Source organism: Scylla paramamosain, chromosome 19, assembly GCF_035594125.1.
Source record: "Scylla paramamosain isolate STU-SP2022 chromosome 19, ASM3559412v1, whole genome shotgun sequence".
NCBI classification, from domain to species: domain Eukaryota; kingdom Metazoa; phylum Arthropoda; class Malacostraca; order Decapoda; family Portunidae; genus Scylla; species Scylla paramamosain.
In genome coordinates this window covers 17,086,142-17,098,641 of record NC_087169.1, presented here as the reverse complement: position 1 = coordinate 17,098,641, position 12,500 = coordinate 17,086,142, and the positions used below count along the sequence as shown (strand labels likewise).

Genomic DNA, 12,500 nt, shown 5'->3' with positions numbered 1-12,500 from the left:
GGGTGGAGGTAAGAGAGGGGAAATACAAGGAGAAGAGGAGGAGAGGAGGAGAGAGAGAGAGAGAGGAGAGAGATTGAGGGAAGTAGAAGGAAGGTGTGAAAGAGAGGAAGAAGAGGAGGAGGAAGAGAGAAGAGAGTAGAAAGGGAAGAAGGTATGAGAGAAGAAGAGAGGAAGAAGGAGAGAGACTGAGGAAAATATAGAGAGAAGGAGGTATGAAAGAGAGGAGGAGGAGGAGGAGGAGGAGGAGGAAAAGGAAGAGAGACAATAGCGATAAAAGAGAAGTTAGTTGGAAGGATATGGAAGAGGAAAAAGGAAAAAAAATCGAGAGAAGAAAGAAAAAGAAGAGGGAAAGGAAGAGAAATAAGACAGAGGAGATAAAAAGATTGAGATTAGAAGAAGGAAAAGACACAAAGAGATAAGACAATGAGAGAAGAGAGGAAAAAAGGGGAAAATAAGAGGGAAAGAACAAGAAATGAGATGAGAAAAAGATTATTGAGATTACTTGGAAAAAAAAAGAAGATTCTGATAGAGGATGTGAAAAAAGGGAAAATGAAAGGGAAAAAAATGAATGAAGAGATAAAAAAAATACGAAAGAGGGAAAATGAAAGGGAAAAAAGAGAGGAAATTAAAGGTGAAACAAAAATAAGGATGCAAGAGTTCAAGAAAAGATATGAAAGAGAGAATTAAATGGAAAAAAAGAGGAAAACTAGGAAAAAACGAGGGAAACAAAAAAAATACCCCCCAAAAAAGGGAAAAAAGGGGAAAACACGGGAAAAAAAGACCACACACATACATAAACAAGAAAACATAAGGAAAAAGAAAAGAAAACAGGAAAAAAAGGGAAAACAAGAAAAAAAACGAAGAGGGAAAAAAGAGCATCCTTCCTCATACATAAACAAGAAAACACAAAAAAAAGAGAATAAAATGAAAAAAAGAAAACAAGGAAAAAACAAGGGGGAAAAAAACACACACCCCTCCTCGTACCTACCTGGCTTTCCCCTCAGGTAATATCACAGGTAGTGGCATCAAGTTGTAATGGAAACTTTGATGCTGCTAAATATTTCCGCTAAACTTTGCCTGCCGCAGTTTCCTCTCCTTCCCTTTCCCCTCAAGGACACTCCCTTACCCTCACACACACACACACACACACACACACACACACACACACACACACACACACACACAAACCGATACCCAGTGAGCGAATTAAATGAACTGTCTAGAGGGTGATGGCTGCTGAGGAGGAGGAGGAGGAGGAGGAGGAGGAGGAGGAGGAGGAGGAGGAGGAGGAGGAGGAGGAGGAGGAGGAGGAGGAGGAGGAGGAGGAGGAGGAGGAGGAGGAGGAGGAGGAGGAGGAGGAGGACAGGTACGTGGCCAACTCTTCTTGCTTATACATTGCCAGAAACATATCTCTCTCTCTCTCTCTCTCTCTCTCTCTCTCTCTCTCTCTCTCTCTCTCTCTCTCTCTCTCTCTCTCTCTCTCTCTCGCAATCGGCTCTATTTACCAACTCAGCACTTTGTTGACAATCGCCAGAATCAGTTAAATTCCCTGAGAAGAAGAAGAAGAAGAAGAAGAGGAGGAGGAGGAGGAGGAGGAGAAGGAGGAGGAGGAGGAGGAGGAGGAGGAGGAGGAGGAGGAGGAGGAGGAGGTGTGCAATAAACGACCTTGACCTTCGAAAAACGTATACAGAGAGAGAGAGAGAGAGAGAGAGAGAGAGAGAGAGAGAGAGAGAGAGAGAGAGAGAGAGAGAGAGAGAGAGAGAGAGAGAGAGAGAGAGAGAGAGAGAGAGAGAGAGAGAAGAGGGGAGACATCCACCCTCTGACCTCAATTATCGATCTTTTCTTCCCTACCCTAATACTCCTTCTCCTCCTCCTCCTCCTCCTCCTCCTCCTCCTCCTCCTCCTCCTCCTCTTCATCATCATTACTACTACTACTACTACTACTACTACTACCACAATCTTTCATCCTTCCTACCTTCCTTCCTTCCTTCTTTCTCATCTCCCCTTTCCTTCCTTCCTTCCTTCCTTCCTTTTTCCCCTTTGCTTTCCTTTCCTACAATGACAACTTTTTTTCCTTTTTTCCCTCTGTCTAAACATAATTGGCCACTCAGGCTGCCTTGGAGAGACTGAGGAAAGAATTTATTTTGGTCCGAGTTTTACCTCCAAGTCCACGCACGGAGGGAGGGAATGCTGGGAGGGAGGGCGAGGGGAGGGAAAGGAGGGAAGGGAGGTGAGGATGAGGAAGAGAGGGTGAGAAAAGGTAGGAAGAACGAGAAAGTGAGGGAGGATGAGGAGGGAAGGAAAGGAGGGAGGGAGGGAGGGAGGAAGGGAGGGAGGGAGGGAGGGAAGCAAAGAGTTGGGAGGGAGAGAAGGAAGAAAAGGGAGGAAGAGGGATGAAAGAGAAAGGGAGGGTGTGAGTGAGGGACGGGGTGAGGAAAGGAGGAAGGGAGGGAAAGGGAGAAAAAGGAAGGAGGGATGGAGGAAGGGAAGGGAAGGATAAAGAAGGGAGGAAGAGAAGGTGGGGAGAGAGGAAGGAAGGAAGATAAAGGGACAATAAGGAAAAGAATGAATGAGAAGAAAGAGAAAGAAGAGAAGGAAGACTTGAAAGAGGAGAAGGAAGAGGACTTGAAAGAGGAGAAGGAAGACAAGAGGACAGATGGACAGGAGGAAAAAAAGGAAAAAAATTGCAAGTGAGCGAATTTTGAAGGACAGATTGATTGAAAGTTGAAAATTCTAGTATATAATTTGCATACTTAGAATATTACTTTTCAGGGAACATTTTTCTCTCCCTTATGAAAAAAAAAAGGAATATATGGGTGATTAATTAAATTTTCCCCTTCGTCTACAAATAAAAAAAATCCCTTTACTTAGCCATCACCATCAACACCACCATCACCAATACAATTTAGCAATACCACTACCACCACCACCACCACCACCACCACCACCACCACCACCACCACTGTTTCTGTGACGCTATCTTCCCCATCTACTTACCATCCTCTCGAAACACGCACTGAGGAGGAGGAGGAGGAGGAGGAGGAGGAGGAGGAGGAGGAGGAGGAGGAGGAGGAGGAGGAGGAGGAGGAGGAGGAGGAAATGTAAACTAAACACATGTGGTTGCCTTAGACTCTCTGACGTCACACACACACACACACACACACACACACACACACACACACACACACAGGTGCTTCCACGCATACCTCCTCATGACCTCTGTAAGGTGACCTGTACTGGAGGAGGAGGAGGAGGAGGAGGAGGAGGAGGAGGAGGAGGAGGAGGAGGAGGAGGAGGAGGAGGAGGAGGTGACAACAATATTGATCAAAGGGGGAGCAGGTGGAGGGGAGAACGAGAGAGAGAGAGAGAGAGAGAGAGAGAGAGAGAGAGAGAGAGAGAGAGAGAGAGAGAGAGAGAGAGAGAGAGAGAGAGAGAGAGAGAGAGTTAGCACGCGGCAGGCAACTAACACGCGCCTCATCCCTCACTACCCCTCTCCCGCTCCCTCTCTCTCTCTCTCTCTCTCTCTCTCTCTCTCTCTCTCTCTCTCTCTCTCTCTCTCTCTCTCTCTCTCTCTCTCTCTCTCAAAGTCCTGCCTCACGCACTCTTACTCATCCCCTCTCCCACTCCTTCTCTCCTCTCCCTTTGCCTCCACCCCGCAAACCTTTCCCAGTCAGGTCTCTCTCTCTCTCTCTCTCTCTCTCTCTCTCTCTCTCTCTCTCTCTCTCTCTCTCTCTCTCTCTCTCTCAAGAATTCTTCGTATCAGACCTTACTCTGAACCATTTTAGTCTCTCTCTCTCTCTCTCTCTCTCTCTCTCTCTCTCTCTCTCTCTCTCTCTCTCTCTCTCTCTCTCTCTCTCTCTCTCTCTCTCTTTCACGTCAGCGGAGATTAAAAGGAACACGGCACATAACTTACTTTCAAGAGCACATTAGGAAGGAAAGGAAAAAGAGAGAAAGAGAGAGAAAAAATAGGAGAGAGAAAAACAGAAAATAAAAACGAAATTACGTGATAAAAGAGAATGATGATGATAGTGGTGGTGGTGGTGGTGGTGGTGGTGGTGGTGGTGGTAGTAGTAGTAGTAGTAAAAGTAATAACAACAACAACAACAATAATAATAATAATAATAATAATAATAATAATAACAATAATAATAATAATAATAAAGTCTACTAGTGCTGCAGTACAAGGATATTTATTATTATTACAACTGGAATGAGCCTTTCTACTTTACCCTGAGAGAGAGAGAGAGAGAGAGAGAGAGAGAGAGAGAGAGAGAGAGAGAGAGAGAGAGAGAGAGAGAGAGAGAGAGAATCATGACCCATTGTAATCTCACAGCAATTCCTCCTACCAACCCACCCACCCTCTCTCTCTCTCTCTCTCTCTCTCTCTCTCTCTCTCTCTCTCTCTCTCTCTCTCTCAGGTAAATTTGGTGGAACGAAAAGAAAACCAGGATGCTGCAAAATGAATACTTTATCTTGAGAGAGAGAGAGAGAGAGAGAGAGAGAGAGAGAGAGAGAGAGAGAGAGAGAGAGAGAGAGAGAGAGAGAGAGAGAGAGAGAGAGAGAGAGCAGTTTGCCTAAAATCCACATAATCTTGAATGCATCTGAAATTTTCTCTCCTCTTCCTCCTCCTCCAACCTCCTCTTTTTCCCTTCCCCCTCCCCCCACTTTTCCTCTCCTCTTTTACCCGAATAAATGATAGGGAGAGAAATTTTGCAAAAGAGAGAGAGAGAGAGAGAGAGAGAGAGAGAGAGAGAGAGAGAGAGAAAGGGGGAGTGGGAGGTTTCTAATAGTTAGTCCTCGTGACGCATAGTTCACCTCCATTTTCTTTAACACAATAGGGAAGCGGCATTGCATCAGTGTTTTCTCTTCAGTTGCCTTTACTTTTTAGCTACCAGGGGCTTGGCGAGGCTTTTAAAATGGTAATGCTTTCAATCTATAACTCTGCAGATATTTTCTCCCTCCTCCCGCGTAGAAAAGAGCGCTGGGAGTCGTAAATTTGGACGGAAAAGTGAAAAAAATGTTATGTTCGCTCTTCTTATGTATCATTAGGAGTAGGTCTCTCTCTCTCTCTCTCTCTCTCTCTCTCTCTCTCTCTCTCTCTCTCTCTCTCTCTCTCTACTGTTACATTTTTCCTTTATGCCTATTTTCTTTTTTATCTTCTTTCTCCTCTTTCATATTTACAACCATCATCATCACCTCTTCTTCCGTATCTCTTCCTAACACATCTTCCTCCTCCTCTTTCTCTTCCTTCTTTATCACTTTTCATAATATTTTCTTTCTCATTCTGATCCTCCTCCTCTCTTCGTCCTCCTCCTTCTTTCACCGCTTAGTCAGGCAAGGTAACTTATCCGCAAATTGATTCTATTTTTTATCACAAGGAAAAGCTGATAAGGTTGGTAACACTGTCACCGCCTCGTGCAAACATAACAAAGTGGTGCAGTGTTGCCAGGTAATGGTTTAAAGCGCATAGATGTAGGTAGGTACTGCACACACACACACACACACACACACACACACACACACACACACACACACATAAGCTGGTCATAGGATACACGCACATCACATCGATTTATCCGCTGACACACACACACACACACACACACACACACACACACACACACACACACTAACGTACATGTGCATGCTACTCCCTGTGTGTGTGTGTGTGTTTTATTTTAATCCTTTGTTTTGAGTGATGTCCAATAAACGTGTGTGTGTGTGTGTGTGTGTGTGTGTGTGTGTGTGTGTGTGTGTGTGTGTGTGTGTGTGTGTGTGTGTGTGTGTGTGTGTGTGTGTATGAAGTATGTATATATGCATGTATATATGAGTCAAATAAAAATTTCAGAGAGAGAGAGAGAGAGAGAGAGAGAGAGAGAGAGAGAGAGAGAGAGAGAGAGAGAGAGAGAGAGAGAGAGAGAGAGAGAATCCTTAATTTGAGTCACCTATCTTCTCTGACTCATCCCCAATATGTGAGTCATCCATAAAACCTGGAAGTACATGACTAAAGAAAACGGAGGAGGGAGAGGAGGCAACAGGTGGCGTGGACTCCCCCATCCATCCCCCTCAGTCTGGTATTAGAGTCCATAACCTTTCCTAATACAATGAGATTCTGGACCATCTGATGCCCTCCTCTCCCAAGCCCCTCTCACTCATGTCTCCCTCCTCCTTTATTCTATTTTACTTATTCTATTTATTTTTTTTTTTGGGGGGGGGTCTCACTGTTCTTACTCTCCAAAACTTCTCTCCCTTCTTCCTTACTCACTTACATCTCTCTTACTCCTCTCCCGTTTCTTCTAGGCCTCTTTATTTTTCTCTCGTTCTCTTAAGTCACTTTCCTCCTCTCACTCAGAGTAATCTTTCATTCCATATTTGTCTCACTCTTACTATCCCACGTCCCTTTCACTTCTTTCCCACTCATTCCAGGTCCTTTTCATTCCTCTCCTGCTCTCCCACGTATCTTTCACTTCAACTCCCTCTCTCCCCCCTACTTTCCCATGCCCCTCTCACTTCCCCTATTCACTCTAACACTCTCTACATCCCTTCATAGTCTCCCACGCCTCTCTCACTTCCTCCCCCATCAACCCTGTCTATTAGCTTTCATCTCATTTCCACCCATATTCTACCTCCCCCTCCTCCTCTCCTCTTCATCTTTATATCCCCAAAACTCTATATTTTCTTCCCTTACCATTTTCAAACACCTTTTCCCTATTTTAATTCCAAAATTCAACTTTCTTTTCCATCCACTAAGAAAACATCAAATTTATTTTCTTCCGTTTCCAAAAATTCCCCATTCTTCCCTCCACCTCTAAAACCCCACGCCTTTATTGCAACCAAACCAAAATTTCGTTTATGCTTCTCTAAATGCACAAGTTGAGGTAAACACAAGTGAGAGAAAACGGAAGCGACCAGCATCTAGAGAAAACTGAACTCTTCATGGTAAACTGAGGCAATCTAGTATCTCAGCCCCCTGTGTTTGGAGTGTATTAGTGATAAGACATGTGTTTATATGAAGTTTAGAATACGAGACAGAAGAGAAGTTAATAGTATAAACAAAATAAAACAGTGAAAAAAATGAAAAAAAAAACGCCAGAATTTTAAGAGTTACAAAGACAATTAGTCACAAAAATAAAGCAAAAACAAATTAACAAAAACAAAACAAACACAAAGAAAAGCAAGAAAACTCAGCAAGCACACACAAAATAATATAATAAATCACACACACAACAACAGCAAAAAAAAAAAAAGATATATTATTTTACCGCTAATCACATGAACTACACAATCATCACACACACACACACACACACACACACACACACACACACACACACACACACACACACAGGTAATACACCACAAGCCACATTAAACAAGAAAAACACCTTCATGAGCTGCAAGACCTCATGTCCCTCACGCCAGCAGCCCTCATAACTGACTTTCTCTCTCTCTCTCTCTCTCTCTCTCTCTCTCTCTCTCTCTCTCTCTCTCTCTCTCTCTCTCTCTCTCTCTCTCTCTCTCTCTCTCTAAGGTGTGAGTTTTGGCTGTCCTCCAAAAAATACATCTACTCTTCTTCCTCCTCCTCTTCTTCCTCCTTTTTTCTCCTTCTCCTCTTAACAGCACTCCACAGCGACCACTCCTCCTCCTCTTCCTCCTCCTCCTCCTCCTCTTCCTCCTTCAAAACACTTCACAACAACTTAAATGTCCATAAAACTTTCCTCTTCCTCCATAGAGAGAGAGAGAGAGAGAGAGAGAGAGAGAGAGAGAGAGAGAGAGAGAGAGAGAGAGAGAGAGAGAGAGAGAGAGAGAGAGAGAGAGAGAGAGAGAGAGAGAGAGGACAAGACATTTTACCTGCAATTACTTAAGCGCTACCACCTGCCTCTCCCCCTCCCCCCACCCCTCACTACCCTCCCTCACCTGTACCCCTTCCTACCTGTCCCCTCCTTCGGCTGGTTGGTCAGTTTTCATATTACATTGGGCGACAGGAGACAGCTGTCCCCCCCTCTCCCACCCTCCCTCTCTCTCTCTCTCTTTCCCACCTCTCTCTCTCTCTCTCTCTCTCTCTCTCTCTCTCTCTCTCTCTCTCTCTCTCTCTCTCTCTCTCTCTCTCTCTCTCTCTCTCTCGGGAATATAAATACCTGAAGCCGATTACTAACTCTTATAGGCGTTCAGTAACTTAGAGCAAGGTGAAGAGAGAGAGAGAGAGAGAGAGAGAGAGAGAGAGAGAGAGAGAGAGAGAGAGAGAGAGAGAGAGAGAGAGAGAGAGAGAGAAGATAAAGCAAGAGAAGGAAAAAGAAGAGACACAAGAAGATAAAAGAGAACAAAGAAAGTTACAAGAAAAATAAAAGCAAGTAAAATTTCAAATCTAAAGAAATCACATACAGAAAATAAACAAATACACAAATAAATAAACAAAACAAAACAAAAAAACAAATAAGTTCCCCCTAAAAAAAACGCCCTAACAAAGAAAACGGAGTGAAAGAAAACGTAAAACTTGCAAGGAAGGAAAGAAGAAGCTATCAGGAACTTACAAACTCAGTCAAGGAGAGAATTACATGAAGAAAAAGTCAATTAAAGGTGAAAAAACGAGAGGACAGGTAAGACACGGGTGTTGGGAGGCGCTCAGGGCACAGACGAGGAAGCCCTGGTGGTGTTGTGGCTTTGGGGGAGGTCAAGGAATGGTGTATGGGGTGTTGAGATATGGTGAATGGGAGGAGGTTTAGGGTGGAAAAGTGGAAGGAATGGATGACGCAGGTGAGGCGTGTGGTGGATGTAAGTGGAGTTAAGGGATAGAAGGTGGTGGTGGTGGTGGTGGTGGTGTGAAGGACAAACTAAAAGATTACTGTTTGTTGAAGGAAGATGGGAGAGAGATGAAAGAAAATTATACAAACGGAGGGAGAATGAAAGATAAATGAGGGAAGGTAAAAGAAAGTTAAACAAGGAGGTAATTAAGGAAAAGTTACGGAGAGGCGAAGCAAAATTACAGAAACTGACAGAAAATTAAAGGATAAAGAAGAAAAATAGAAAGAAGGTGGAAGAAAAATGAGAGGAGATGAAGATAAATATGAGAAAAATGCGAAAGATCAAAGAAACTCGGAGAACAAGGAAAATAAACAAAGCGAGATAAAGAAAATAAACAAAACAAAACAAAGATAAACAAACGCAAACCACAATTGTTGAAGAAAAAAAAAGACAAACGAAACAAAATAAAAAAAAGAACAAGAAAACCGGAAGAAAATTACAGAAAAATAGAACAAAGGTGTGTGTGTGTGTGTGTGTGTGTGTGTGTGTGTGTGTGTGTGTGTGTGTGTGTGTGTGTGTGTGTGTGTGTGTGTGTGTGTTACATTGGGCACCTGAAGCCTCCCAGTGCCAGGTGAGTCATCTTAAGTAGGTCATCCTCAAGGCTTTCCTCCTCCTCCTCCTCCTCCTCCTCCTCCTCCTCCTCTTCTTCTTAGTCCCCTACGTCTCACCTAATTTACTATCTCCATTCTTCACTTCCCATTCTCTCTCTCTCTCTCTCTCTCTCTCTCTCTCTCTCTCTCTCTCTCTCTCTCTCTCTCTCTCTCTCTCTCTCTCTCTCTCTCTCCCCCCCCGAAAAAAAAGGCATTGAAACTATTCTACGCTTGACTTTTAAAGAACTTCAAAGGAGAGAGAGAGAGAGAGAGAGAGAGAGAGAGAGAGAGAGAGAGAGAGAGAGAGAGAGAGAGAGAGAGAGAGAGAGAGAGAGAGAGAGAGAGAGAGAGAGAGAGAGAGAGAGAGAAGCGTGACTTGTATGCGACGTAACACATTTAGAGCTGAAACTAAGATATGTTAGGGTGCTCCACTCAACCAAATGAAACACACACACACACACACACACACACACACACACACACACACACACACACACACACACACACCACTCACTCATGTACACACACCAGACACACCTTAGCTATATCTACTTAATCGCACACACACACGCACACACATACACGAGAGCGAGAGAGAGAGAGAGAGAGAGAGAGAGAGAGAGAGAGAGAGAGAGAGAGAGAGAGAGAGAGAGAGAGAGAGAGAGAGAGAGAGAGAGAGAGAGCTTACTCACTATGGCTTCTTAGGAGACCTTTGAAACACCTTTTGGAGCTTGGAGGGAGGGAGAGAAGGAGAGAAGGAGAGAGAGGGGAGGGAGGGAAGGAGGGAAGAAAGACAAGGGAAGAAGGAATGAAGGAGTGATAGAACTCGAAAAGAAAATGAGTAATAGAAGAAAGCGCAAGAAAGAAGAGAATAAAATGGAGAGGAAGAAGAAAAGGGAGAGATTTATGTTAATGGTGACCTTTTCCTTTCCCTCTTTTCTTCCCCTTTCCTCTATCCTACATTCTATATCACCCTGACATCCCTCCCCTCCCCTAGTCTGCCTTCAGTACAGGACAATGCACCCACCTTCCTTCATTCACCTCTATGCTTGTCTACCTCACGCCACTCTTACAAAATTTCACGAGATCACAGGAAAAAGAAAAAAAAAGCTAAATAAAAAATGGAAACTACAAAAAAAATACGGTGTCTGTATAAAAAACATCCTTACGTATTTCAGTTTATCATTCCTATCCATAAACTCGTCTATTTTTTATTTTTTTTAAGTTCCGTATTGACATGATTCCTGAGTCTATTTAATTCATGTGGCACTCTGTTCGATAGCCAGTTTCCCCCTGACTCTTTGTGGGCTGCACCTTTATCGAGCCTGAATCTGTTATTTCTCGTCCCGTCCTGATTGCTGATCCTAGGAATTTTGTTCACGTCGCCCTTGTTATGTCCCTGATGTCACTCAATCCTGTCTGCCTATACCAGTCCACCCAAGCCAAATTTTATCACCTTCACCACGTTTCATATCTGCCCCGCCATTTTTTCACCATCCCTTTCACAAAAAATAAATAAATAAATAAAGAAAGAAAGAAAGAAAACAAAAACAACGATCATTGAAATAATACATACGCAAAAACAAACAAACACATAATAAACAAATAAAAAGTCCCCCCATAGACCTAAGAGTGCCCACAATAGGCCTAAAGTAATGTCCCTCTGCCTATCAGGACACGTGGCGGCAACAGGTAACTAACTTCCAGGTGTCCTCAGGTACTCACCACCGCCACCTGTTTGCTCGACACTCACCTGGGGAAAGAAAAATACACTGATTAATTAAAGTACCAGGTAAAAAATATGTTTGTGAGTGAGAGAGAGAGAGAGAGAGAGAGAGAGAGAGAGAGAGAGAGAGAGAGAGAGAGAGAGAGAGAGAGAGAGAGAGAGAGAGAGAGAGAGATAATGAGTTCTTGACATGTTATTTGGTTTAAGGTTATTACTTATTTCATCTCTCTCTCTCTCTCTCTCTCTCTCTCTCTCTCTCTCTCTCTCTCTCTCTCTCTCTCTCTCTCTCTCTCTCTCTTTCTCTCCACCCTTCCTCCTTTTACAACTACTCCCTCTTTCTCCCTCATTTCCCTCCCTTCTCCCTTTACGTTAACTCATTTCCTCTCTCCCTTTTTCTCCCTTTCCCCTCTCACCCATTCATCTCCCTCTCCCCTCTCCCTTCCCTCACTCCCTCACCGCCACTCACCTCATCTCACCTGTCATACGGTGATTAATTTCAGGTGAGGACCGCGGGATAGGAGAGGTGCCAGAAGAAGAAGAAGAAGAAGAAGAAGAAGAAGAAGAAGAAGAAGAAGAAGAAGAAGAAGAAGAAGAAGAAGAAGAAGAAGAAGAAGAAGAAGAAGAAGAAGAAGAAGAAGAAGAAGAAGAAGAAGAAGAAGAAGAAGAAGAAGAAGAAGAAGAAGAAGAAGAAGAAGAAGAAGAAGAAGAAGAAGAAGAAGAAGAAGAAGAAGAAGAAGAAGAAGAAGAAGAAGAAGAAGAAGAAGAAGAAGAAGAAGAAGAACAACAACAACAACAAGAACAAGAAGAACAAGAAGAAGAACAAGAAGAAGAAGAAGAAGAAGAAGAAGAAGAAGAAGAAGAAGAAGAAGAAGAAGGATGACAAATATTAAGCCAAAGACAACACAGAAGAAAGAGGACATAAAAAGGAGGAGAATGACAAGGGTGAGGAAGAGGAGGAAAAGGGAGAGGAGGAGGAGGAGGAGGAGGAGGTAAGGGAATGTGCCTCTACATGGACTCACCTGCAGGTAACCCAGGTGAGCGAAACGGAGGAACAAGTCAACACATGCTAATAAGATTCCTCCTCCTCCTCCTCCTCCTCCTCCTTCTCATCCCTCACGCGTCAACTCATTCCCATCTTCTATCACGCTACAGTAAACAGAAAACAGGGCACGCGCTTAGAAACTTCAAGGCAAACTGATGTAAATGAGAGAGCGAGGCTTCAGTGTTATGTTAATTCATGGGTAAGCTTAATATGGTTTGCTAAGGCGAAGTCAAGGCCCGGGAGGGAAGCGAAGGGAAGCACGGGAGGAAGGAAGGGGGGAAGGAGGAGAGGAAGATGTTACCATGGCAACCAGTCATGGTGAGAGAGAGAGAGAGAGAGA

At 43.7% G+C, this 12,500-nt stretch overlaps 1 protein-coding gene across 20 annotated transcripts in view; it reads right to left on the bottom strand.

Annotated features, from left to right (window-relative positions):
• The window catches only part of LOC135109777 (IQ motif and SEC7 domain-containing protein 1-like), a 108,471-nt gene that overhangs the window by 53,376 nt on the left and 42,595 nt on the right, over positions 1–12,500 (bottom strand). Inside the window, exon 1 of one of the 20 annotated variants that reach the window (XM_064021423.1) lies at positions 989–1,041. The exons of the other annotated variants lie outside the window; for them this stretch is intronic. Coding sequence (XP_063877493.1) covers positions 989–1,026 — 38 coding nt within the window. The 5' untranslated portion in view covers positions 1,027–1,041. Of the gene's footprint in view, positions 1–988; positions 1,042–12,500 lie in introns of those variants that run through there. 20 annotated transcript variants of the gene reach the window in all.